At 42.4% G+C, this 27,883-nt stretch overlaps 1 protein-coding gene across 1 annotated transcript in view; it reads left to right on the top strand.

Moving 5' to 3' along the window:
* The window catches only part of PDAP1 (PDGFA associated protein 1), a 38,085-nt gene extending 11,659 nt beyond the window's left edge, over positions 1–26,426 (top strand). The window contains exons 3-6 of the mRNA XM_089691378.1: positions 3,014–3,115; positions 13,072–13,193; positions 24,903–25,054; positions 26,121–26,426. Coding sequence (XP_089547504.1) covers positions 3,014–3,115; positions 13,072–13,193; positions 24,903–25,054; positions 26,121–26,179 — 435 coding nt within the window. The 3' untranslated portion in view covers positions 26,180–26,426. The remainder of the gene's footprint in view (positions 1–3,013; positions 3,116–13,071; positions 13,194–24,902; positions 25,055–26,120) is intronic.
* The last annotated feature ends 1,457 nt before the right edge of the window (positions 26,427–27,883 follow it).

Raw genomic sequence — 27,883 nt, 5'->3', positions numbered from 1 at the left:
CCAGTTATATTCTGTGTATCTAAGAAACAATCCAGGCCTTTTTTGACGCAATCCACTGAGCTGGCCAGAACCAACTCTTGAGGGAGTCTATTCCACATTTTCACACCTCTCACTGTGAAGAAACCTTTCTGTGTTTGGAGATTACATTTCTTTTCCTCCAGACGTAAAGAGTGCCCCCTTGTCCTCTGTGATGACCTCAGGGTGAATAGCTCTACACTGAGTTCACTATATGAACCACTGATGTATTTATACATGTTCATCATATCCCCCCTTAATCTCCTCTTCTCAAGAGAGAATAAATTCAGTTCCTCTAATCTTTCCTCATAGCTGAGCTCCTCCATGCCTCTTATCAGTTTGGTTGCCCTTCTCTGTACTTTCTCCAGTTCCCCAATGTTCTTTTTGTGAATTGGTTCCCAAAACTGAATTGCATATTCCAGATGAGGTTTTACTAATGATTTGTACAGGGGTAATATGATATCTCTCTCTCTGGAGTCTATACCTCTTTTAATACAAGAGAGGATTTTGCCGCTTTAGAAACCGCAGCTTGGCATTGCATGCCAATATTAAGCTTGTGATCTACCAGAACCCCCAGATCCTTCTCCACCATTGATTCCCCCAGTTGTACTCCCCCCTAGTATATATGATGCATGCATATTCTTAGCTCCCAAGTGCATAACCTTACATTTATCAACATTAAACCTCATTTGCCACATAGTTGCCGAATTAAACAGTGCATTGAGGTCGGCTTGTAAATTGAAGACATCTTGTAAGGACGTTAATCCACTGCACAACTTTGTGTCATCTTCCTGTCTCTATGTGAGAAGTGATCTCAGAGTGAGTGTAGTTGATGGAGAGTGTGATGAGGCTGAAGTATTATGGGTGGAACTGCACATGGGGGTGCTACAAAGGTACTTTAGGCTGAAAAGTTTTTGGTTGATTCATAACATCTGCATAACTCTTCTCCTATCTTCCTGGTCACACAGGCTTTGCTGATAGCAGCAGGAGCCATTGGCTCCTGCTGCTGTCAATCAGATCCTGTGAGGAGGGAGCCGGGGTGGTACCGAGCTGCGCTGTGTATGTCTTTGATGCACACAGCCTTGTATGGGAGTGTGCCCACACGAGTGTCTCTATAACAAGCAGCTCGCTATGGGGACACTCAGAAAAGAGGAGGACTGGGAAGCAACAGCGGGGGGGGGGGGTCACAGAAGAGGAGGTTCAGGCTGCTCTCTGCAAAACAATTGCACAGGGCAGGTATGTATACCATTTTTTTCATGTTGGGGAAAATAGGTTTACAATGGCTTTAATTGTACCATCTCACTGGAACTGAGCATGGCAGGGGTTTTTTATTGGTTTGTTTCTGCCTAATTCTTTGCACTTCCAAGAAATGAGAAGAAATCCCCTCAGTAAGGACACAGACAGCAGTTTAATACTTTAGCGTTTTTGATGATAGACACAAGTGCATGTTTTGGTGTGGTCTTCAGGTGGTGGATTACAGAACAGTCTGTAGGTTTACACTCTGGAATAGCACTGACCTGCTGACATTGTCACTAAACTGAGATGGCAGATCTGTCGTGTGGTTGCCCTCATTAAAAATGACAAGAATCTAAAGATACCGTAAAGTTCTGTTGCATTTGGCTCCTCCAGTAAATACTGCTGCCCATGCTGGTTGGATGACTGATCCTCAAAGGCTGGGGGCTTAAACCCCTAACTAGAAATACAGTGAAGATGGGACATTCTCAAAATCAATCTACTAAGGGAAGGGTAACCTAAAACAAAAACTGATTATGTATGTTTGGTTTGCAGCCTAAAAATCATTAGATGTGGTGGCTTCTTTATTTTCTTTTTTAGGCTTTTTCCCTCTCTGTTTTCACCTGGTGATCTCACCTCCTGTATTAGTGCCCCAACTCTGGATGAAGGAGCACACGGGGCACCTTTGGACAGCAGCATTGTCAGTCTGCGCTGGGGGAGCGGAGCATTAGATGTACTAGCAGATTTGGATACATTAACAAATTGAAGCCAAAACACCAGCTCATGCTACAGTTACAACAACATTTTTTTTTCCATTTGGGATAAAGGTTTTACATGAATAAAAGCAGATCATTATAAGCACCCTATCAGTGGTAAATGGTTTGTCTCAACACTCTTAACTGATTCATTTGTTGGACAGCCCGTTCTGCTGAAAAACAAAAGACTTACTGGCCAGATCACCAATGGAAAATAAAAGGAAAGCGAGCCTAAATATGAAAACCAAATGCAAATACCACATCTGAGACTTGGTAAGCTGCAATATAATAAATGTCTGCTCATGGATTTAAAGTGTTACTAAGCCCACAACGGTAAAATCAGTCTGTATATGCCGTAAAGCATGCTTGTTATACTCACTGTGGAACCTAAGAGGTTAGTCCTCTGCATTGTGTAAAAAAGTATGTTTGATCCTGTCTTCTCTGATCCCTTCTTCCCACAGTTCTCAATCCATCTTTTGAGATAGAACAGAGCCTTGGGGGCAAGATGAACATGCTCAGTTTGGTGTGTATTGCTAGAGAGGGTTGTTTTTTTTTTTTTTTTTGTTTGTTTCTTTTTTGTCCTTGAGAGAGTGCATGTGATTAGCACAAGGCCAATCAGTTCTTGGGGTCAGTGGTCCTGCAGGCTCATAGGACAATCAGGGGAGCATGAAAACGCCTCCTACAAGCTTTAACCAGTGCTTTACTGGACACTGATAGTGAAGTCGCAAGACTGCTCTGATTGCTGGTAAGAAAAGGTATTTATCAGTTTATATTTACAGAAATAATTGCATTTCCATGTTCTGTGTACTGTGGAAGACCAGATATAGTGAATGCAGGGCCCTGGGTTTAGTAACACTTTAATACCACTTATATTGCAAACAGAACTTGCAGAAAAAATAATACACTTTTTTGACATTACAGTACCATGTTTACCAGTATTTTTGGTGTTTGTGTTTAAATACACTTTAAGAAATATGGAGCAACATCTTTAACAATAATTTTCTATACAGGAAGCAGAACTTGAAGAAGGTGGTGAGGGAGTCTCCAAAGACCCCACCAAGGAAAAGAAGGATCAGAGTTCAGATGAGAGCGATGAAGATGATGATTACCAGGTAAGCATGCTGAGATATATATATATATATATATATATATATGTTAATAAAGTTTCATCTGCGTGTTAGTTTTTTCCTTAGTCTAGGTTTACATCTGTCTGTGCCTGTGCATGCACAGCAGCCTATTCATTCAAATTGGCTGCTGTATCTGTGGGAAATTAAGAAAAAACTCCTAGACCCTTTTTTACAAACACAGCCGCTACTAGCGGCTAGGCAAATGCTGGGTAGAGCATGGAAGCGGAGCTAACCATTAATTTATCAGAGGTGGAATGGGAGGCTGATGGTTGTTATGTTGCATGAGAAGTTGACTGCTACACTTAATGATACATTCTGAAAATTCCTTCAAATATGGATGCCATGACTGGAATACAACAATCACTTGAGTTTGCTCGGCTCTCTTTGCTTACCTTGATCTTGTTTGAATCTAAACCTGGTGGGTGGTGTCAGTCTGACTTCACAAATTTTTTTCCATTGGAGGGAAATAAAAGAAGAAAATACTAATTTGTAATTTTGCAGATATGACTGAAAAGCCACATTTAAACCAGCCATTTCTTCTAATGGTAAACTCCCTTAGCTCATGTTTATCTTAGTATGTTACAAAAAGCACAGCCCACACTCCCTAACCCCCTCATCTAAACTAAAAACCCCTAAGGTGCTTACTTGCCTCCACATAACAGCGGTGGCCTTGTTTGATGTTTGCATTTGTGGGCATAAACTCTTTAGTGGTGCTGACCCGCAACGCTGCAGTAAATTCCCATGCACTGGGACCATACTCCTAATGTCTATAGCTAAAGTATGTTCGAAAACACTGGGGTGGGTATGTTTTTAATAACATAAGAGCTCTTCAACCGGTTTATAATTTAACTAGCCAGTCTTGGGTGGAGGAGTTGACAACAAATGGACAATATAATTCTAGCCCTCTAACCAGGAAAAAATACCCAATTACAAAATCTTAAAAATGTAAACATAGTTCTGCAAATTTTTATTGCTATAAAATGTTTATGGTCAATTAATTTTTAGTGTCGGACCATAGTTTTAAATAAAGACCTTCACACAGCAATGTATTTTAAATGTTATAAACAGGCTTTTTATTTACTGACTACCAGGTATTATTGGTGAAAGCAGGTTTGGGGTACAAGACCCCAAACTTAAACTTGGTTACAAAATACCACCACCAAAATCTCTCGACAACATATACTAAATATGGTAATACTGATTGATACTGATTTTGAATACACTGACCTGATAACCCATTCAAGCCCACTTAGGTGGATGCAGCATCAATGCGTTGCTGCATCTGTCCCCCTGCTTCAAAGAACACTGATTGCTCAGTTCTCGGTCCTCAGTGAGCAGAGCTCTCTGTTCTGCCTCTCCAGCACTCACTGGATGCTGGACTGTGAAAGGGGTGGGAGCAGCTGGCTCAGGCTCTCAGCAGCAGGTTTAAAGGCTGAGCCAGCTGCCAGTCAGGGATCTGGGTAGATTCCGACATTAAAGTGGTTCTAAAGGCTCAAGGATTTTTACCTTCATGTAGTCTATGCTATGCCATCGCTTCCCAGTTATTATATCACAGAACTGAACACTGAACAAAGCTGATCTAGTCTTTTTTTTCGGCTCTGTGATCAGTTGGCGGAAGTGTCGGCTGGTCGATCGGGACTCCCAGTGGGATAGGAGATCCCGTTAAAACTGCGGGAGGAATGGGACATACCCTCCCAATGCTTGCAATAGCAATCGAGCGGCTAGTTAGCTGCTCCAATTGCTATTACAAAAGAGCCGAACATCGGCTCTAAAAAATTGGTACAGGGATGATGCCTGCAGCTATCATCTCGATATAACAGCTCAAACTCCTGCGACATACGGGTATGTTGCTGGAGCTGGTTAAAGCAGGGGCCCTCAAGAGTCTGGACCTGCTGATGTCAGCCAACAGCAGGCTTTAGCCCTACTTCTCTTTTTGTGTCTTTTGGGAAGATTTCCCTTTGATTTTCTGTAAAGGTATAAGGGCATTTTCCCAACATCTGTATGATAAAACATTTCATTTTAGCTTGCTGGCTGCTGCCAAGCGGTGAGAGGGTGGTGGGATGTGCAGTATGAGCACATCCTACTTTTTACTTTTTTTTTTTTTTTTTTCATTTTTAAACTTTCAGAGTGTAGTGATGTATGTTCTATTCAAGTCCTGCTGCACAGCAGTGTGGTGTGATGTACTGCATTGGCCTGTGGTGGCATTTGCTACAGAAAATTGCAGTATGTCTGCATTGTTTTTCACACTGCACATCCTGTGAGTGCGGCATGTGGTGACTTGTGTTCTTCTGTGCAGAAAACTGCAATTATTCACAATCATGCATTTTTATTTGTAGCATGGAGAAGGGTTTGAGTTTCTCACATTTTTTGTTGCTGTCAATGATCAGGAAACCTTTTAATACTTCAGTCTTGGTGGGAAAATTCCCTAAAAAAGAAATGCCAATAAAATCTGACAAGTTACAATACTTCCCCACTTTTCCAAAACGTAAAGATTGGAGATTTGTTTAAAAATGTTTTCAAAGGCAAACAAATTTAGGCCACAGTTAAGGCACCTGTCCCTGATGTGTGTATGAGTGCTACAGCTACTGCATCTCCATTCTCTAACATAGGCTGCCTGCATGCAACTTACAGGTGGCTCCAGACACGTAAACAAACCTCATTCACACTGTACAGGCCTCAGCGCTCATGTGAATGAGGACTTACGTTTCTGAGAAACCAATAATGAAGAGGATATTTAAATAGCATATATCAGGTATCTAGAGGCTGATGGATGCACATCAAACTTAACTGTCACATTTAGCTAGAGGTTGAAACAACTGTTTAAAGGAAATTTATAACCTTTGCAGGGTTTTTAGCTGTGTGTTTCTACTTTTGGATAGAGCGGCAAAGGAATAGAACTCTTGCCAGTGCTTTATTAGGGACATCTCGCTTTCTGTGCTTCTGATAATGGTTTCACTGTTCAGGAATTGTGGGAAAAATCTGCAACAAGGGAATTGAGGCTAAATAAAAAAAACAGAGTTAGGCTTACCGTTAACTGCTTTTCTGCGAGTCTTCCAGGACAGCCCCTTGAGACGTAGAGCTCCTCCCTCCGAGACAGGAAATACATAATCCCAGCACCTTAAAGGCGGACCTCCAGGCCTCCATCCTCAGTTTTACCTGAGAACCACCAGAAGACACTGAAAGACATAAACACTTAACCCCCCCTAGCGGTTTTCCCGAGTCTGGTTCACTTAACCTACAGGCTAACGTGATTTCTACCAAAATCTTGGTTTTTAAAGTCAAAAATTTTATAGAAGACTTTTCTAGAGGTTCAAAGGGACAGAGGACCAAGACCTTTAGGACCAAAGACAGATCCCAAACTGGACAAGACCTGACCTTTGTTGGTCTGGACTTGGAGAGAGCCCTGAAAAATTTATTACAAAGGGATCTTACTGCAGGGAGACCTGAAGGAAAATACTAAGGGCCGAAGCCTGCACTTTTAAGGTGCTGATCGAGAGCCCCTGATTTGCCTCTTCTTGAAAGAAATCCAAAACTGCCGGAATGTCTGGAGGGCCCTGCCGCTTACCTAGCAACTAGGAGTTGAATCTCTTTCAGACCTTAGCATAAATAGCTCTAGTTACTGGTTTACGGCAGTTCACCAAGGTTTTTGATTACGGTGTCCGAAAACCCCTGAGCTTTCAGGAGTTGTTCTTCAGAAACCACGCAGCCAACTTCAAGGTTCTGATCCGAGGATGTAGAACAGGACCTTGAGAGATCAGATCCTCCCTTTCTCTTTGGCCAGAATGGTGCTATCAGAATGAGATTTGTCTTTTCTATCAGAAACGTCTGCAGGACCTCTGGGATCAGTTTCACTGGAGGGAATGTGTAACAGAGGTTGAAATCCCACGTGCTCATCAAGGCGTCCACCCCCAAGGCCTGCTCTCGCGGATTTAGGGAAAAGAATCAGCTGACCTTCCTGTTCTCCTGGGAAGCAAAGAGATCAGCCTCTGGCATGCCCCACCTGACAGTTATGCTTGAGAACACCTCTTGGTTGAGGGACCATTCGTTGTGACTGACTGAACGCCCAGGATAGAATGCTGCTTCCAATCACCTGCAGAGAGGGGCTTCGTGTGCTCCGTTGCTTGTTGATATGCGCCACTGTAGCCATATTGTCTGACCGGATCTGCAGGTGGCGGTCCAATAGCTCCGCTTCAAAGGCATCCAATGCCCTTTGGATTGCTAGAAGCTGTGTCTGATTTGAGTATCTCTGAGTCTCCTTCTGAGACCACAACCCCTGGGCCACCGTGTTGCCTAGATGGGCTCCCCAACCATAACTGCTGGCATTGTTTGTAATAATAAGCGGAGAAGGAGGGTTCCACTTCAGACCTCTGGCCAGATTGACTTTCTTCCGCCGCTACCAGAGGGACCTCTTGACTATGGACAGGAGCTGGACTGCCAGATCTAAAGCAGACCTGTCCCCATTCCAAATCTTCAGAAGAAAAGCCTGAAGAGGCTGCTGGTGGAATCTTGCCCACAGGACTGCCGGGAAACATGAAGTCATGAGACCCATTGCCCTTGAAATCTTCCTTATTGACACTGACAGATTGCACTGCAACTCTGCTAGCATCTGATCTATCTTGAGAAATTTTTCCCGAGGAAGGTAGATTCTCTCCACCGAAAAAATCTTGTATCCCAGATAGGTCACTTTCTGGGAGGGAGTTAAAGATGACTTTGTCCCTGTTTATGAGCCTGTCCAGGCTCCGAAGGAAATCCTGAGCCACCTGCAGATCTTCTACCAACTGTTGGTGAGATTTGGCCACAGAAGATCGTCCAGATAAGGAACGATGGTAGTAGACCTCATTCTTAGGGGAACTAAGGCCTCCGCAAACACCTTTTGTAAACATTCTTTGCGCTGAGGCTTGCCCAAAGGGTAGAGCCCGACACTGCCAGTGGAGGATCTGTAAACCCATTTTTACTGATATTCTCAGGTATTTCAGACTCGCCTGACGAATGGGAATATGGAAATACGCATCCCTCAGATCCAACGTGGCCATAAAACAACCTGGGTAATGGATGTTCTTTACAGAGAAGATCGATTCCATCCTGAAGTGCTTGTACCTCTGATCAATTTTAAGGGGCGCAGGTTTAAGATCAGGCAAACTTGCTTGAAGGGTTCCCCACTACAAACACATGGGAATAACATCCCTTCCCCTGCTCGCTCTGAGGGACTTGAACTAGGACCTGCTGGTCCACGAAGTCTCCAATTAGGCCACAAGAGCTTGTGCCCTGTTTCGGTCCTTGGGAAGATTTGTCACCAGGAATCTTGCAGGGGAGACAGGAGTCGAACTCTAACTCGTACCCCCTTTCTATCAGGTCCAGAATATAGGGGTTCAGGAAGATTGAAACCCACTGAGGGAGAAAGGTATCCAGTCTTCCTCCCATTGGGACGCCCATTGGAATTGTGTCATTGAAGCTTGGAGGGGCCTTGAGGAGGATTGAATAGAATCTCCCCTTTTCCCCTATTTTTGTGTCCCATCCAATGTTTTTTGGGCTGAACATCCTTGATCTGCTGTACCTGCGATTTTGGATGAAAAACCTTCCTGGAGTAAGATTTCTTTTTACTTTCCAGAAACCTTGTACGCTCCAAGGCTTCCTGTAGACCAGGACCAAATAGATTGTCACCTGTAAAGGGCAAGGCACAAAGGCGCAGCTTGGATGCTGAATCCCCTGCCCAGGTTTTTAACCATAGAGCCCGCCTGACTGCGTTTACCAGGGCCGAATTCCTTGCGGCTAGTTTCACTGATTCTTCTGAGGCATCCGCGAGAGAACCTACCACTTTAAACAGTAAAGGCAAGGATTTTAAGATCTGCTGCCTGGAGGTTCCTGCTGCCAAGTGTGTCTGCAACTGGGTAAGCCAGCACTCGTGGTTTCTGGGAACACAGGTGGCCGATAGAGCCGGCTTAAGGCTAATAGAGGATTCCCATGCTCTGCAAGGCAAGATCTCCCATCTCTTATCCATGGGATCCTTTAGGGCCCCCATATCCTCAAATGCCAAGTCCATCCTCTTGGAAACTCTGGATAAGGGGGCATCCAATTTTGGAACTTTGTTCCAAGGCTGGGACCCATCTTCCTTGAAAAAGGAAATCTTTTTAGATTACCTGAAAAAAGGGCTTCCTTTCAGGGTCTTCTTGGCATGAAGACCCTGTTACATGAGGTCATGCTTAGATAAACAAACTTCCTCCTCTTCAATCTCTAAGGTTTTCGTCATCCACATCATCCAGGGCCAACTTTTCCCTGGAACCTTTGGAGGAGCTAATTTCTTCCTCGTTGTCCTCCTTTTGAACCTGAACCTGCCTGAGAAGAAGCAAGGGACCGAGGGTCCTCTTCCAGGTCCTCCTGCCTTGCTGATACTGCCATACCGGTCGACTGGGTCCAAGGGCCCAGCGGTGTCTGCATCCTATCCAGCAGGGATCTGAAGGTTTGGAACATAGCTGTCATGTCATCCTTAATGGAGGTGAGAACTTTGTGACAGGCTGTAAAAGACTCATCCTTAACCAGGCTATCTACACAGTTGTGACATGAGAGTTTTTCACAAGTAGAACCCAACTTAACTGCGCACACTGCACACTTCTTCTCTGGTGCCTGACTCTGGGTCCTGTCCTGGGTCTTAACCTACGCAAGAAACAAAACAGTATAAAGAGGACCCTCAGCCCCTATCTCCTCAACCAAACACCACTGTGCTGGGGGAGAATGGGAAGTGTGCCCCATCGTCACCTGCCCTCAGAGACTGGGGGAAAAACAATCACCACCCCCACCCCCCCAGGAGTCAGAGGAACCCCGTCCCCAAGTCTACCTGAGAGGAGCCGGGTCTGCTTGCTGAGAAGAGCCAGCTTCCATGATGTCCTGATAGGCATGGTCTGCAGCCTCTGTTGGGTTTCAACGCCTCACCGGCCGCCCAATCCGGATGCCTGTGCCTTCTTCAGCAGAGACCAAAACCCGCATCTCCAGGCGCCCGTCGATGCCGTCACTGCGCCGGACTTTCTGTCACTGGAGCGCATAGACCCGCCCCCTAAAGTCACGCCTTGCCCTCCTTCTTCCCGGCGGCTCTGCACCACTGTGCTGCCTGTGCTGGAGAAGGGGAGGGAGGGCAGCAAGAGCTCATTGGGGAATTGGATGCTCCAGGCGGCTCACAGCCGGGCACACAGCCCGGTCCCTCTGCGGGTAACCTCTCCGGCGGTCTCCTCCACTGAGGACTGAAGGGCATCCGGCGAGCAGCCCCACTCCAATCACCATGGAGGGATCGTGTTGAGAGAGTAGGTAAGTTATCAACAACGGGAGCTTCCATTCTTCCAGGCTGCCACTAGAGTATAGAGACCCATCAGGTTCCTAAACGTGTACTCCTTCTAGTGCGGAAAACATTAAAAACTGAGGATGGAGGCCTGGAGGTCCGCTTTTAAAGTGTTGGGATTATGTGTTTCCTGTCCCAGAGGGAGGAGCTCTACATCTCAAGGGGCTGTCCTGGAAGACGCTGGGAGAAATATGGGTTCTAGCTTTCCTCTATTTTACAAAACAAAGGCCTTTTTATTTTCTTCTGCCTCTGCTCTAGTAGATTATTCCTAACTTCATGTCTGGTATAACATGATCAGAACAGAAAGCGAAGGGGAATCTCTCTAACAAAACCCCATATATCAGTAAAAACCCAACAGGGCTTTAACCCTTTCCCACACAATCTAAAACAAGGAGAAAAAAAAGTTTTGGCTGAACACGCGCTTTAAATTCATCACACATGTTACAATCTGATTCTAGTCTCATCTAGATCTATCAACAAGTATGTTTTTTAAGGGCCTGCCTGGATACATATTGATTGAATAGTTTAGCTAGGTGCTCATATTACATAGTTGGATAGATCTAAAGTTCATTGTACAAAGATTACACAGGGAGATTGTACTGTGTATGGTAAGCCTAGATATTACCAGCATTTGTTGGCATGTTAAATCTTGTTACTAAATATATGCTATTAAATATAGGATCTCCACAGAGCTGTGTATTGATCCCTCTTTTGTTTGTGCTCTGTGCCTATAACTGTACACTGCACTCTCATACAAACAGCATTATTATATTTGGTGATTCTACAGTAGTCGGTTGTATCAGTGGTGGGGATAAGGAATGTTATAAAGCGGAGGAAGAAAAGATAGTGGGGTGGTGTGCAGTAAATAATTTAACACTGAAAATGGGAAGAACTAAAGAGCTAGTTGTTGATTTCAGAAAGAACAAGACTGAAATAGTTCTGCTTTTTTATAAAAGCTGAATGTGTGGAAAGGGTCTCTGTTTTCAGGTTTCTGGGGTTGTATATTTCTGAGAATCAAAATCCCAGCAATGATTATACTGTGGAAGAATGGACCTTTTAACGCTCTTCAATCGAGAGCATATTGGTGTGTTGTATCATAGTATGGTACCCAAACTGCACTGTAGCAGACAAGAAGGCTCTTCAGAAAATAATTTCTACTGCGTAGACAATAGTGGGTTGTAGATTTCTATCCCTAGAGGAAATTTATGATTTCCACTTCCTTGGAAGAACGGAGAAAATAAGGAGTGACTCCTTTCTTCCTGGTTATCACTTATTTGAGTTGCTGCCCTCTGGTAGAGTATATAGGAATATTAAAGCCAGAACAAAGATACAGGGAGAGCTTTTTTTCCACAGGCAGTAAATGGGAATTTAAGGTTAGGTAATAAATGGTAATTTTTTTCCTGCTATTTTAAGGGATGTTTGTGTAAAATGTTTTTATGAATATGTGTGTATGTGCAGTTGGTTGTGATTTGTATTTGTGTTGGACTTCTCCATTGTTTGTAATTTTGTTGTGGAATTTATTCACAGTAACAATAAATCAATCAACAATATACTGTGTTCAGCTATAACACTATGACCACTGACAGGTAAAGTGAATAACATTGATCATCTCTGTGGCACCTGAAAGTTGGTGGGATATATTCGTTAGCAAGGGAACATATCCCTAAAGTTGTATTGAATGCACTAACAAATGGGTAAGCGTAAGGATTTAAGCAACTTTGACAACATCTAGGTTGTAATGGCTAGGATAACTGGGTCAGAGCCTCTCCAAAACTACAGCTCTTGTATGATGTTCCCAGTCTGCAGTGGTCAAAACCTACCAAAAGTGGTATGAGCAATAAGGTCATAAGTGGCCTAAGGGTCATTGATTTACATGGGGAGTGAAGGCTGGCCCGAGTAGTTTGATCTAATAGAAGAGCTACTGTAGCTCAAATTGCTGAAAAAGTTAATGCTGGTTCCGAAAGAAAGGTCTCTGAACACACAGTGCATTGCAGTTTGTTGTGTATTGGGTTACGTAGCCACAGACTGATCAGGGTACCGGGAGCATAATGCCATGGAAGAAGGTGTCCTGGTCTTATGAATTCATGAATGGCTTGAGAAACACAACAAAGAGTTGAATGTGTTGTCTTGGCTTCCAAGTTCTCCAGATCTCAGACTAATTGAGCATCTGTGGCATGTGCTGGAAAAACAAGTCCAATCCATGGAGGCCCCACCTTACAACTTACAGGACTTAAATGATCTTATATGAATGGCTTAGTGCCAGATATTATAGCATACTTTCAGAGATCTAGTGGTGTCCATGATGGGTTATGGTGGGTGGTCATAATTTTATGGCTTTGTTGGGTAGTTTGTAATTACAGGTCTGTGATGGTGACTATATTTGTTCAATCCCTTAGCAGGCTTTTCTACTTGCTTTACATCTTCTTCTTCTTCGTGTTTTTTTTTTTTTTTGTGTTGTGTGTGTTGTCTTTTTTTTTTTGTTAAATGAGTCATCGTAAACCCATAGTCAGTTATACTGCATAGCTACTCTGTTTTTGTGTTTGTTAGTTTACTTTTGGATGAATAACATTTATTTTACATTAAATATTTTACGATATGTCTCTTTTTTTTTTAGCAAAAGCGTAAAGGAGTTGAAGGCCTTATTGACATAGAGAATCCCAATCGAGCAGCACAGGCATCTAAAAAGGTCACCCAGCTTGAGCTGGAAGGTCCAAAAGAACTGTCACGAAGAGAAAGGTAATTCCAATGTAATGCTTATTGTAATCCTTCATGGATAAATGTTTATATTCAGCAATGCAGTTGAAATGTCTTATTTCAAGGGAAGCTCTGATACTGAACAGAGAAGTGTTAATTGCCTTAACTCGTTCAAATAAATCATATACTGTATATCGTGAAAATAAATTTTTTTTAAATCCTTGTTTTTTTTCCCTGTTCTTTGGTATCTGCAGGGAAAGATTCTTGGGAAGGGTTTCTATTACTCTGCTTCTGTATGCTTTCTACAGTATGAGTTTGTCTGCACAGCCCTGATTGCTGCTGTGCCAGTCCAATGACTAAAAAAGAGCAATTCAAAATAAATCATAAATATCAAACTGTTTTGCAGCTCCCTATAAATCTTTATTAAAAATCAGTTGTTTATTTGTTGTGTATTAATATGGTGTAGGTGGGGTCTAAGATGATTGGCGCTAGTTTTTATTTTGTTCATACATCTGCATCCAAGGCTCTTTTTTTTTGCTTTACAAGTATTGGCAATTATACATATAACAAAAAGCAGCACTAAATTCCTAAATTAAGTGAATCCCAACTTGACATAAGTGCATAAATATAAGTAACTAGTACAATAATATGCAATAAAACAAATTATACAGATAATAAAAACTTGTTTTACATAAGTAATCAACTATCGGTATAATAACTATTACCTGTCACCCAACGACGTCGTTTCCGACAAAACACATAGGGTGTGGCTACAACGTGATGTCATCACGCATGCAGGCCAGAGCCTGGAGCCCAGCACAGCTGATTAAACCTGCTTCGTTGGATTTTTTATTCGCAAATTGTGTGGCTGCATAGCTATACTCTGGAGATTTGTCTATTTGCATCTGTTTTACCAATTGTGGGGGTTTTTTTTCTTTGCACAAGCATTTTAATAAACAATATTTGTATATACTTCACCATGGGATTATACAGATTTTATTCTCCTATGGTATACCACTAATGGTGGTGGAGTGATCCGGAAGGAAAGTGCATACTGAGCTGGAAGTCTTCCTGGGATTTGGATGATCTAGAGCGCTGTTTGACCATTTTATAATCTAATGGTCCACTTCATCTGATAAGAGGCTCCTTTTAATGGTGGTGGATACACAGCTAGTGGCACAATAGCTGTTTCATACAGATTTTCATCTTTGCAAATTTTTATTTGGCTATATGATCTGTTTATATGGACGTTTTCTTTTTCTTTTTTTCTGCGCTTTTTTGATTTTGAATAATAGTTGATTATTCATGTAAAACAAGTTTTTGTTATCAGTATATCAGTATATATTCTTTGTTGCATATTATTGTACTGGTTACTTATATTTATGCGTTTATATCAAGTTGGGATTCACTTCATTTGGGAATTTAGCACTGCTTATGTTGTATGTTTATTTGTGGTTGGTATCACAATCGTAACGTGGCAGCTTTATTCCAATTTTTTTTCCGTTATTTGCTATTGGATACATGTATATATTTATTACTGATTTTACATTAAAACTAAGGTGTTCTTGTGAGTTTCCTAGTGAATAACTCAGGATGCTACGGGGGTTGGCAAGCTGTCGATTGTGGGGAGCCGGCTGGTGGATCATGATTACTCTGCCTCTCCCCAGCCTCCACCACTCTTAAGTTCTCTGCAGTGTAGAGAGTCGGAGGCATCATAGTGATGGATGGATGGTGGAGGTGGGAGTGCCTCAATCCCCAGCTTGTTGTTATGAAATATTTAACTCCAGCATATCCTACTTCCCCCTTCCATCCAGCACTATGCCGTCTCCTTATCTCCACTGTAAACATGCTGGCAGGAAGGAAGTGCTTCCTACACAGCACAGTGTGTATGTGTATGTGAGGAGAAACTGTTAGAGAGGGAACAGTGAACACTACAGTGAGAGAGGGGGTTTGTGATGAAAAATGGACAGAGGACACTGCTTTGGGGGATGGAAGGCAGAGTACATTGCTTTAAGGGGACACTGTTATGGGAAATAGGGCAGAGGACACTACGGTGGGAGGGCTGATATGAAGGGGGCAGAGGACACTGCTTTGGATGGGAGGGGTACAGGACACTAATGTGGGAGGAGGGGGGCAGAGGACACTTCTGTGGGGAGGTGGGGGGGTTGTTATCAAGGGGGCAGAGGACACTGCATTGAGGGGAGGGGGTTGCAGAGGACACTACAATTGGGGGGGGGGGGGGGTCTCGGTGGCCACAGTCTGGGAAACACATAAAGCTTATATTAGGGGAATACTGATTTTCGATAGGAACAGAAAAAGAAAGGAACAAGGAAAAAAAATAAAGATGGTGACAGAAGAGCTTTATAACCACTACATAGAAAAAAAAGAAAGGAACAGATGTGTATCAGAAGATAATACTTAAAAGAGATGAGTTAAAAGATCTTATGGAACAAGAGTTGAGGAGGATATTTAATAGGGTCTCAAAGGAAAGATACCAGTGGGTGAATAGACCTGGAAAATACTTAATGAGAAGGTTAAAGAGTAAGAAATTCAAACTTTTTATAGAAAAAATTAGAGATGGGAAAGGAGAAACATTGCATGCTAATAAGTTTCAAAAATATTATAGTGAACTTTATGATGTGAGCGGTGATTATCAAAATAAAAGGGAAGAGGAAAAGAAAAGAATCAGGCAGAAATATTTAAGTGAGGTGAAGTTGCCACGATTAGCTCAAGAAAAACTAGAGACTCTTGAGAGTCCTATTAGGAAATTAACTTTGCTTTAAAGAACACGGTGGGAGGTAAAAACCCAGGGCCGGATGAATACACAGTGGCCTACTTTAAAAGTTTTAGAGATCTTCTTGTCCCTAAAATGTGTAGATATATGAATGCACTGGGGGAGGAGTTGGAAATGAGGGATTAGTCACTGAAAGCTCATATAACATTTATTCTTAAAGAAGGGAAGGATAGCTTACAGTGTGCCAGTTATAGGCCTATATCATTATTAAAAATAGACACTAAACTATATGCTGAGGTGCTGGCAACGAGTCTGAAGGTCTTAAAGGTGGAATGGGTACATCTAGATCAGGTGGGTTTTATCCCGGGAAGAGAAGGTAGGGATAATGGTTTGAGATGCTTGATTCCTGCACAAAGAGCTGAGCGAGAGTGCCGACAATACGCTCATCGATAGATGCAGAAAAGGCTTTTGATAGGGTTAATTAGGGATTTATGTTTGATACACTAGAGGAATTAGGAATAGGGCCTAAAATGGATAAAATGATTGTATAATAGCCCTTCAGCGGCGGTTAAGGTTAATGGATCGCTCTCTGTTTTTTTTAGAATGCACAACTGCACTATTCAAGGATGCCCCCTATCACCCTTGTTGTTTGTACTGTTTTTTTGGAGCCTATTCTGGCGAGGGTAAGGAAGTGTGTAGATATAGCGGGAATAAAGATAGGTGAAGTGGAGCATAAGGTAGCTGCATATGTTTTATATTGTTAAACCTAGAATAACGTAGCCTAACTTAATGAGAGTATTAACACAGTATGATGAGCTATCAAACTTGAAAATAGACCCTGTAAAATCAGAAATATTAAATATCAACCTCAGAGAAGTTGAGTCTACAAAAAGAGTTTCCATTTTTGTGGAGGGAAAAGGAAATCGGTTACCTGGGAGTAAACTTAACCCCCTCAATAAAATGGTATATATCAGGCAAACTATATCCCCCTAATAAATGAAATTAAGGAAGCGCTAAGGAGACTTTCAAAGGGAGGAGCCTCTTGGATAGGACGCATAAATCCTGGTAAAGATTGTGATAATGCCAAAAATTTTGTATAAGTTCCACATGCTCCCGGTTCACCTTCCAGGGTCTTTTTTTCAGGATAATAAAGAAGATAATTACTAAGTTTATATGGGCAAAAAAGAAACTGAGAATCAGCTACGAGGTCCTGAGTAGAGTAAAAGGGAATGGGGGTTTGGGCTTACCCAACGTAAGGAATTCCTATCTAGCAGTGATTTTATCACGATTAGTAGATTAGACATTTAATTCACAAGGGAAAGAATGAGTAAATATGGAAGGGATTTTAAGTAACGCAGTTAGAGAAGATTGTATGGATACCACATAAGTTTTGCACATTGGATGTTAACATTAGTTCACTGACCAGGAAAGTTTTTAGTATATGGGATAGAATGTATAGTCAAACAGGATGGAAATATAATTCATTATTGACTCCCTTGTTGGGAACCGAGTATTTCCCCTCGGGAAAGGGTAATATTTTTGGGAAATGGATAAAGGATAAGAATGCACGTTTGAAGGATATATTAAATGAAGGGAAATTGCGCACTTTTCAAAATTTTAAAAAGATTTATTTACCACATATGATGAGTGGCGGTTTTATCAACTAAACCATTTTGTTTCAAGTCTCCCATAACCACTGAGGACATTGGAGGACATGTATCCATTTGAAAAATTGTTAAATGAAAAAATAACCCCAAAACGTGTTACTTCTAGGATTTATAAGATCCTTATGGCTACGGAAGGAACTGATCCTCCAGGGTTCTTGAAAAAATGGGAAAAGGAGATTGGAACAGAATTGAATGCACAGCAATGGAATAAAGTTTTCAAATTAACACATGAGGTGACAAATATGAGAATGGTGGAAATGAACTATAAATGTTTAACTAGATGGTATATTACACCAAACGTAGCTCACAGACAAATAGTTCACCTCTGTGCTGGAGAGGATGTGGGGAAAGAGGTACAATGGCACATATATGGTGGGGTTGCCCGAAAATACAGGATTACTGGAGGGAAGTAATCCAATACATTCAGGAAATATGTGGGATAACTGTACAAAGAGATCTGTGGAGGTGTTTTTTTCTATCACTTTGAGCCCTCAGCAAAATTATATAAAAATAGAGTACTTTATCACTTAATTAGTGCGGCTAAGTGTTTGATTCCCAAGTTATGGCAGGTTCCTGAAGCACGAAGAATTAACGAATGGATAAATAGAGTTGAAAATATCTATAGGATGGAGGTGGTGTAGTTGGATGAAATTTCATATGTATGATAGATATATAGAACTGGTCAAAATTGAGTGGGAAGCTTAGAAGTCAGGAGAGAGCCTTAATTGAGAATCCGAGAGAGCAGCATCAGAGATAGATAGATAGATAGATAGATAGATAGATAGATAGATATGAGAGAAGATATAGTTTAGGAAAGAAGATGTGGATGGGAAAAATGGGTTGGGGGAAGGGTGGGTGGGTTATATTGGGTTAAATGGAAATATGTATATATGAAATATTTTGCAAATGTGGTGGAGTACTTTCTGTACTGGAAAATCAAATAAAAGTTTAAATAAAATAAAAAAACAAAACAAATAGGGGGGTGATGTGGAGGGAGCAACAGAGGCCACTGCTGTGAGGGGCAGAGGACACTACAGTGTGTGTGTGTGTGTGTGTGTGTGTGTGTATATGTTGGGGGGGTGTATGTGATGCGGGCAGAGGATACTGCATAGGGGGGTTAAAGAGCACTACTGTGGGGGGAGCAGTGGAAACTACAGGGAGGGGGTGTGCAGGGGCAGAGGACACTGCATTAGGGTGTACAGGACACTACTGTGGGGAGAGGGGGGTGTATGTGAAGAGGGCAGAGGGCACTGCGCCGTGGGTACAGGACACTGCTGCGGGGGGAGGGGCTAGAGAATACTATATTGGGGTGGGGGGGAGGTACAGAGCACTACTGTGGGGGACAGAAGACACTACTCTGGGGAGGGGGGTACAGACACAGCTCTGGGGAGGGCAGAAGACACTGCATTGGCGGTACAGAACACTACTGTTGGGAGAGGGGGGCAGAGGACACTGCCGTGGGGGGAGGGGGTACAGGACACTGCTGTGGAAGGAGGGGGGTAGAGAGGACACTGCTATGGGAGGTAGAGGACACTACTGTGGGGGGTGATGTGGGGAAGGGATGATGTGAAAGGAGGGCAGAAGACACATTACTGTGACACTGATGTCATTTTTTTTTTTTTTTGGAACTTGATTTTGTGGTGTGTGTTTTTTTGCTTTTTTTTTTAAGGGCGTGGCTTAGTAACCCCCTCCCCCCATCCCCGGGAATCTTTGCTTTCCTCCATGTTCTCCAGGTAGATCTCAGCCTCTGAAAGGTTGCCTACCTCTGGCATACGATATCCCACCCCCATAGTGTTTAGCAATAGAAGGGCATGATGGAAGGAGGGGAGTGTCATTTACCACTGTATATATGCCAACACATGTGACTTTATACTTTATGGGCTGCACAGATCAGAAACAGGAGGAAATTAAGAAGATTTTATTTACTTTCACTTTTATTGGTAGGATTAAATAGGACAACTAGCGAGGGTGAATCTCCCTAACGGGCACAGACGGCAATAAACAAAACTTACAGGGGTTCTAATCCCTTTCCACTCTATCCAAAAACTAAAAAATAGTTTTCCTTCACTTTTACTTATACTTCAACTCAGTAATACATTTTGCCAGAACCCTGGCATTGGATGTCAAAAGAGATATCGGGTGATATGACTCAGTCAGGAGTGGGTCCTGCCCAGGTTTTAGAAGCACTATAATGGTAGCCTCACACATAGAAGCTGATGTTGGGTATACATCTCCTCAAAGATTTGCAAGAGCTTGGGCAAAAGGATCTGACCATAACACTTACAAGCTTTGCCTGGTAGGCCGTCTGGTCCTGGGACTTTATCATGCATCTGGGATATAGCTGTTTCTAGTTCCTCCAGGGTCAGAGGGGCCTCCATCCTAAGTTTGTCTAATCTTTTTAAGTTTAGAGTGTTCCAGGTAGGTTAGACAAAAATTGAGATACTGTAAGGATGGGGGGGGGGGGGGAGTTGTGACCTTGAATTGATATGTGTTCGTAGAAATTGTGGAAGCTCTTTAAGATAAACTCAGTTGTAGGTACAATATTGCCCGCATAGTTTTTAATAGCCCCGAAGACAGTTGACTCTTGAGATCGGGCAGTTACAGCTAGCAGATGGCTGTTTGTAGTAAGAAACAATTTTAATCAAAAATAGGTTAAGTATTAAGAAGCGGATGTGTATGGATCTTTTTTGGAAATAAGAATATTGTTTAGTGCCACTTTAAGCTCCCTAATATCTCTGTTTCATGAATGCTCTACAAATCTCTGAGGGGTAACAGGTGAGGATCTAGTCTAGTCTCCCTATATCTTCTTGTAGCTCTCACAAACTAACTGGTATACCACAGGGGTCATTGGTTCTATTGTCTCTCCTACTGACCCTTTTTTCCAGAGTGTAGGACATTAGAGGTGGCAGATCAGACCCTTGATATTACCATGAATATACCGAATCACTCTCTGCTATTCTGTTTTATGATGATATTTAGACAATGATCCCCTAGCAAGTGACAGCTCTTATAAATTAAAATACTATATTTTCAGCTATAGACAGCTTTGGTTGGCTACTTTTTATGTTTGAACACATTAACACGTTATCTATGTTACTGTTAACATTTGTTTCCCAGAAATAGACATTGTGTTTAGAACAGATTGTGTCTGGATCTGGGAATTTGGTCCTGCGCGGATATACAGTTAGGGATTCACTAGGAGATCCTGGTCCATACAGCTGCCTATCTGTCATTGGTTTGAACAGGCTGGCAATGATCACCTGCACATTCCCAGATGGGTGAATACAGCCCTTCGCATGGTTGTATGGATCAGTAAACCCTTGTGAATGAGACATTAATGGACTGAAGTCTAAAGTTTCAGCGTGAGAGCTCCTGCCTGAAGGGAAGTGATTACTGCTGTGCAGTCTTTTTAGATAACCTATAGGAATTTAGGAATACTCGTGTTCCTTTTAATAATTTATTGTTGGCAAAAAAAAAAGTACAGTGTGTATCCGTTTAAAAAAAAAAACATTAAACTTCAAGCCTCTGTGTTTCACTTTTAATTTTATATTTCAAAGTACAAACAATTTTGTTTTTTTTTTAGAATTTTGATAGACTTGGAAAGGATTAGAACTATTGGGTTTTACTGCTATTAGCAGCTCTGTTGGAGCTATTTTTCTGCACTTAACTGTCCCAGTGGTGATGGTTCAACTAGACAGAAAATAAAGCAGGCCATAGATTGTGATTTTCTTTCCTGTAACCATGGCTGTGTTGATGGGGAATCCCTCTTGAGGAGCTATTGTGTTCTCCCAGCCAAGGGGTGCGGGGAGCAGTCCCTGAAGAGAGAACATGGTGATTGCTGCAAGCGGCAATAGCTGCTGGCAATAATCCCATTGCTAAAAATCCAACATGCTGGTTGTACCTAAGTCAATCGATACCCAGCCTGCCCATAGATGGATAGAACCATTCGATCCATCTATGGCTGGCTTAAGAGAAAATTTCCAACATCCTGGCATTACAGTGTACACTGGAGGGATAGGCAGAGAGTGGTGACTAACAGTCATTGTTCACAAAGCTGACCAAGTGATCAGAAGTCATGTGATCATTCAGTTCTTAGAGCTGGCAGGGCTAGGCCTTTTGACTGAGACCAGAACAACTTTTGTTACCAGGCCGCAAGGCCTAGCCATTTGTACAAGGTGTTATCAAAAATTTTCAAGACTAGTTTTGTAACACACCAACAGATGGCAGCACAAGGCCGCAGGCCCAGTCACAGGGAGCATTGGTCTTCATAAGTCAGAGTGCCAAAAGTCATCATCCTGTGTACATTAGGATCTGTGTAACTGATGCTGTTTTGACAACGTTCGTTACCACGTGTGCTATTTCATCATGGACAGCAAGTTAGAATAAGGAGCAAACGTGAAATTTTGCGTGAAACCTGTACACCCAAGTTTCATCATGGTAATGATCCATGACATGAAGGATGGGATATCCACAGCACTCTACTGGAGTTCTTGGCAGACTTCAGTGTGGTGTTCCTTCTGCTCCGGGGTCAGCAGCCTGGGGAAGAACTTTGCAGCGACACAGAACATTCTAAAATCACACGTGATGATTGCCTGGACTGTTCCATATGACACACTGACAATGGCAGCAAGTTGCCGAATGGTTTCAACTTTTTTGGGGTTGAGCATTTGAAACGCTTGCCACTCAACACAGCTTGACTGACCCATTGCAGCAGCACCGTAAACTTTCTGAATCATGTCAAAAGTCTCTGGCAGATTTGCCCAGTTTCACATGGAATTTCACGTTTGCTCACTGTGACACTGCATCTAGCCTTGTGCTGCCATCTGTTAGCGTGTTACAAAACTAGTCTTGAAACTTTTATACCACCTCATATGTGCATGGACACCTTTTTTAGTTTTTCATTTATTTGTTCTCCAGGTGTACTTGATGCATATTTTTTTCCCACTTACAGGATAGTAGGGTGTGAGTCTAAGGGCCTACCCCAATGTCTAGGGCAGCAATGGGCAAACTACGGCCCGCGGGCCGTATACGGCCCGGCGGACCTTTTAATCCGGCCCGCGGAGCTAGGCTCCCGCTAGGCTCCTCTCACAGTCCGCCCTGAAGACCGGTGTAGCATGAAAATCTGTCTCCTATGAGGATCTGTCCCCCTCGACGTATCTGCGCATGTGCCGGAGATCGCCGATCAGCTGCTAATGCCTGAAACTGGCACATGCGTAGATACGTCGAGGGGGACAGATCCTCATAGGAGACAGATTTTCATGCTACACCGGAATGGCGCGGGAACAGGGCGAGAGGAACGCGCGGAGCAAAGGTAAGTGAATTGACACGGGGGACTTGGGGACTTAATATGGGGGATGAATTAATATGGGGAATGAATTACTATAGGGGGGATGAATTACTATGTGGGGGATGAATTACTATGTGGGGGATGAATTACTATATGGGGGATGAATTACTATATGGGGGATGAATTACTATATGGGGGATGAATTACTATATGGGGGATGAATTACTATGGGGGATGAATTACTATATGGGGGATGAATTACTATGGGGGATGAATTACTATATGGGGGATGAATTACTATGGGGGATGAATTACTATATGGGGGATGAATTACTATGCTTACTATGGGGGAATATTACTATACTTACTATGGATGACACATACACATCATTCATCTACTCTTGGTCCGGCCCCCGGGTCCAATATATGAACCCATTGCGGCCCTCAAGTCAAAAAGTTTGCCCACCCCTGGTCTAGGGGGAGGATGCATGGCCTTTAGGTTTCTTCCTCCCCTGGCTTTGTGGGGGACTATTTTTTTAGGAAGGCCTCTTACCTAGTTCTCCTGGTCAGTTTTGGCTGATCATGAGAAGAGAGGTTCGCTGCTTCTTTTAGCCAGGTGGACCGAGTGTGCCCTGTCAGGAGATTTGAACCCCAGGGGGTCAAGGAAAGGTCCTTCCTCTTCGGGAGGGGACCATATGACACACCCTAGTGCACTTTTTTGTGTGTGCATATGCATTTATTGCTTTATTTTGGTGTGTTTTTGTTTTTGGACACCACAGGCTCTCATAGAAACTTTCTTTAATACACTATTGCAGCTATGTTTATGCAGATCAGACTTGTATTACCACATTCTAAGTAGTAAAAGAAAACCTGTAATGTGTGCCACTTTTTCTTACCCCTTCCCTTATCTGAAGTATTTATTTTCAGCACTTTCTTCTTGTTGCCCAATTTTTATTTCACCAAGTTTCATATCATTGCACCAAAAAATACCCCAGCTTTCTGAAGTGGTTTTTACTTAATTTGAACCTGCATTCAACACTTGAGTCAACAACATAGTTTTAGTGCTGTGTTAACTGGAAGTTGTGGAGCACAACTTGTACTTTGTATTTATATTCCACTGTGAAATAGAAGTGGGAGGACTTCAGAACTATGTAAGCTCCAACTGGATGATCTATGTACATTGCAGGGATTTTAATAAACTTTGTTGCAGATTCCTACCTTTTTTGTTATTCTGAAGAAATGGCTTGTCAGTGTCCATGTGCAAAATGAATCTGTATGGGAGTGATTTTATAGTTGTCAATCAGCTGCTGCACCTGCAGGGCTATAATGAGGAAACTGGCAAAGTCTGCATCCTTTTTAGACGTGATTTTCCTTAGGAAGTATTTCACCAAAAACTAAATTTTTGTTGTGGGCGGTGCCAACAATCTGACATGTATCTTAGTGCAGATTTCTGGGAAAAATCACAGCCAATCACACAAATAGGAAATTACATTTTCGGGGAGAGTTCTGTACACAGTCTGTTTACAGAACACCACCAGGTAGCCATATTGGATTGCATTTTACAGAAAATTACAGTGCCGCTGATTGAAAAGAAGAGGTCATTTTTTCTAACGTTCAATTACAATATGACTTGAGTTGCAATTGTATACATTATATTATTATTATTTTTTTACTTGCTAATTGTTTTTCCCATGCAAGTGGGGTTACCCTTTAAACAATATTAAATAATACTTCCTTTTTTTTTCCATCTTGCTCCTTATGGTTAAATGAAGCAGTGTAAGTGGGAAAGGAAAGCAAGTACATGCTGCGAGGATGGGTGACATTTGAGTAAACCTATTGCATTGCTCTGCATGGGCAAAGCACAGGATCACTTTAAGCAGAACAAAGATTTTGGTGGATGATTTTGGTGCTGGTGACTGAGCTACATTTGTTTTCCTTTACATTTTACATACTGTTCATCAAAATGCAGCCCATCGGTGTCCACATGCCTTTTATGTGGGAAGTCTAGATGCAGATTGTACTTAAGAGTTCTGCTTTAATAGCATAACTGTTTTGCCAAACAGGGAGGAAATCGAGAAACAGAAGGCAAAAGAACGTTATATGAAAATGCATCTAGCAGGAAAAACAGACCAAGCAAAGGCTGACCTGGCCCGCTTAGCAATCATCCGGAAACAGAGGGAAGAGGCAGCAAAAAAGAAGGAGGAAGAAAAGAAATGTGAGTTTATTTCCATTGCTTGCACTCATTTTTCACTGCAGTTTTATGTGAGTTGGACCTTTTATGTTTAAAAAGAAAGATGAATTAATAAGTTTGCAACCTACAAGTAAAGAGGTCATGGCTGGACCATAATAAATCTCATTTGGCCATTCACAAACCGCACAACCCCATATTGCATTTTGTGAATAGCCAAGAGCAGAGGGAAGCGGAGACACAACTGTAGCATTGGTGTCTGTCTGGTGGTAAGCACGTGATTGTGTGAAACGCGTTACCAGCTATGCCCTGGTGTTATTTATGTCCTTCCATGGATTAATAAATTATCTGTACTTTTATCATCATTTCTCCGGTGTGCGGCCAAACCCTTCTTCTAATTTGTCTGTGGGGTCTGCGGCTCTTACATCTGAGCGGCCCAGAAGTACATTGGGAGCTGCAGTTCTTTTGGTTGCCCTCCACAGAGCAGTTAAGCTGGGTACACAGCCAGCAGACTGAATGAAAAAAAACTAATGGATTCCTGCATCCCCCCATTAGGACATTGTATTCTGACAGCAGGGACTTTCCACTGTCCAAAATACAGTGATCAGCGCTGCAGCTGTTGGGGGGGGTTGCGGATGGGCTACGCACAGATCAAAATTCAGAAAGTATCTTTGTGTACCCAGCTTTTATTGGCCAGCCAGGTTTATGAACATTAAATCTAAATGTTACCATGCATCTACTTCACAACAACAGGCAATGAGATGTTCCCATCCTTGAATGCCTTCAGAAAGCACTCGGAACCTGCCATGACAGTGGTATGTAGGGTACATTGAATTTTTCAGCTGTCTCCATAGAACAATGGAGGATCAGAATCTTGTCACAGGAAAGTTTTCCAACAAGTTAAAAAAAAATGTCCCTTTACAGTAACAAGCATTCTTACTGCCTGGGGTGCTTGGTATGGTAGCACAGCTAATCCAGGGTATACCTTTTATTCGTTTACAGCACTGCAGCCTCTGCAGACATCCGCAGACAGAATCTAAAGTTTAGCAATGCAAGTTTACATTAACACATACATTTTTTTTTTTTTTTACAGTAAAAGATACAACGGGAGCAGCGGCCAAAGGATTGCAATCAATGTCTCTTAATAAATAACTACTCCGTCATGGAGACCACAGCCAGAGGATCCTTGGGCCAGGGCAGCTATATGGTCTGTAGACTATTGTCTGGCCCTTTGAGTGTCCACAACATACTATCTCTGATCAAGCCGGCGCAGCATTTCCAGGCTGAGGATACTGTTATGAAAGACTGGACATGCAATGTGCACGTATTTATTTAATGCTGAGTGTTTGTGGAGATTGGGTCCTGAAGGAGGGGAATAAAGGTTGGAATTCAAAATAAATTGTATATTTGATTTTCTTTTTTACTTGAATAAAGAAAACCTGGTCAATGTTTATGATAAAATATATAAGCAGTGATTACCTTCAGTAAAAATCACACTTTTTAAACTGTTATGAATCGAATATCCAAATCTATAGGTAGCTAAATGGTTATGGAAATTCTGATTATTACTGCAATAAGCCAAATGTATAGAGGAGTGGAACACTGCTTCAGAGCATTTTGTATTCCTACCATAGTACACCTGTGAGATGGTAGTAGCAATGTTTTCAAATACTGTCCAAGAAAAATGCAGACTGCATCCTGCCTGGCAAGTATAGCAATAAATGAAGACCACTTAATCCCGTTTTGACAGCTGGAAAGTGAAAGTTATATTTTGACAGTCAGGAATCATACTGTAAGAAAAACATTAAGGCTCCATTTACACTAGATTTTTTCAAATTGCGAGCGTAATTGCCCCGATACTGCCTGCAATTTGAAAAGTGTGAAAACCGTGTTTTCAAGTGCCATTCTTTCGATCACGCAAACAAAATTGCGGGATGCGCAACATCCAAAAAGGTTCTGGAACTTTTTGGGGGTGTCCCGCGATTTTGTTTGCGTGATCACCACACTTTTGCCGTGCCACGATCACGCAAACAAAATCGCGGGACGCCCAAAAAAGTCAGAATCTTTTTGGGTGTCGTATGTCCTGCAATTATGTTTGCGCAATCGCCGCACGTTTGCTGTGATGAAAATCGCACCACTATCGTGGCAAAAACGCCCTGCATTTTCAGGTGGTATTCAAGTGAATGGCATATGAAAATGCGATCGGGCAATTTCACACTTTGACAGCACATTTTCAAATTGCGAACAGAATTGCAGTGATTCCGCCCCGCTTTTTGAAAAAACCTAGTGTGAATGGTGCCTAGGGCTCGTTCACACCATTGTGCAGACATGGCAGTTTTTCTGCATGCTTTCTGCAAGGGGACATCAAAATCGGTTCTTCTCTATGTTCCCTGTTCACACCACACTAGTATCACGTGCAGATTTTTTTTATGTGCAGGAACCTGCAACATACATGAATACTGATGTCTCTGTCAGTAAAATCTGTGCGTTGGTTTCCTTCAGTTTTTCTGCACGTATGATGTGAACGAGGCCTAATGGTCAGGATCACTTCTAGTCTATTCACATTGTGTTCGATCAAGCCCTGATGAAGGGGGTGTTTTTGGACCCCTGAAATATGTTGACTACTCTGGGCTGTCTTCCTGGCTTTTATTGGATTAAATTTGTATCTGGACCTCTTAGCATTTATTTGGGACTTTAATTTCCATTTTTCTCACCTCTGTTTTTCATGGCCTTTTTACTATCTAACCTTACAGTGGTTGCATGAAGGTAAAAAACCTCTGTGTAGCATCCCCCCTAGCCCCCCCCCCCCCCAATACTCACCTAAGCCCCTTCTCAATCCAGCGATGTGGACTGAAA

This window comes from Staurois parvus, unplaced genomic scaffold, assembly GCF_062004578.1.
Source record: "Staurois parvus isolate SC_StPar_1 unplaced genomic scaffold, SC_StPar_1.0 ptg000022l, whole genome shotgun sequence".
NCBI classification, from domain to species: Eukaryota; Metazoa; Chordata; class Amphibia; order Anura; family Ranidae; genus Staurois; species Staurois parvus.
The sequence above is the reverse complement of the archived record's forward strand: the minus strand, read 5'-3'. Positions and strand labels throughout refer to the sequence as shown.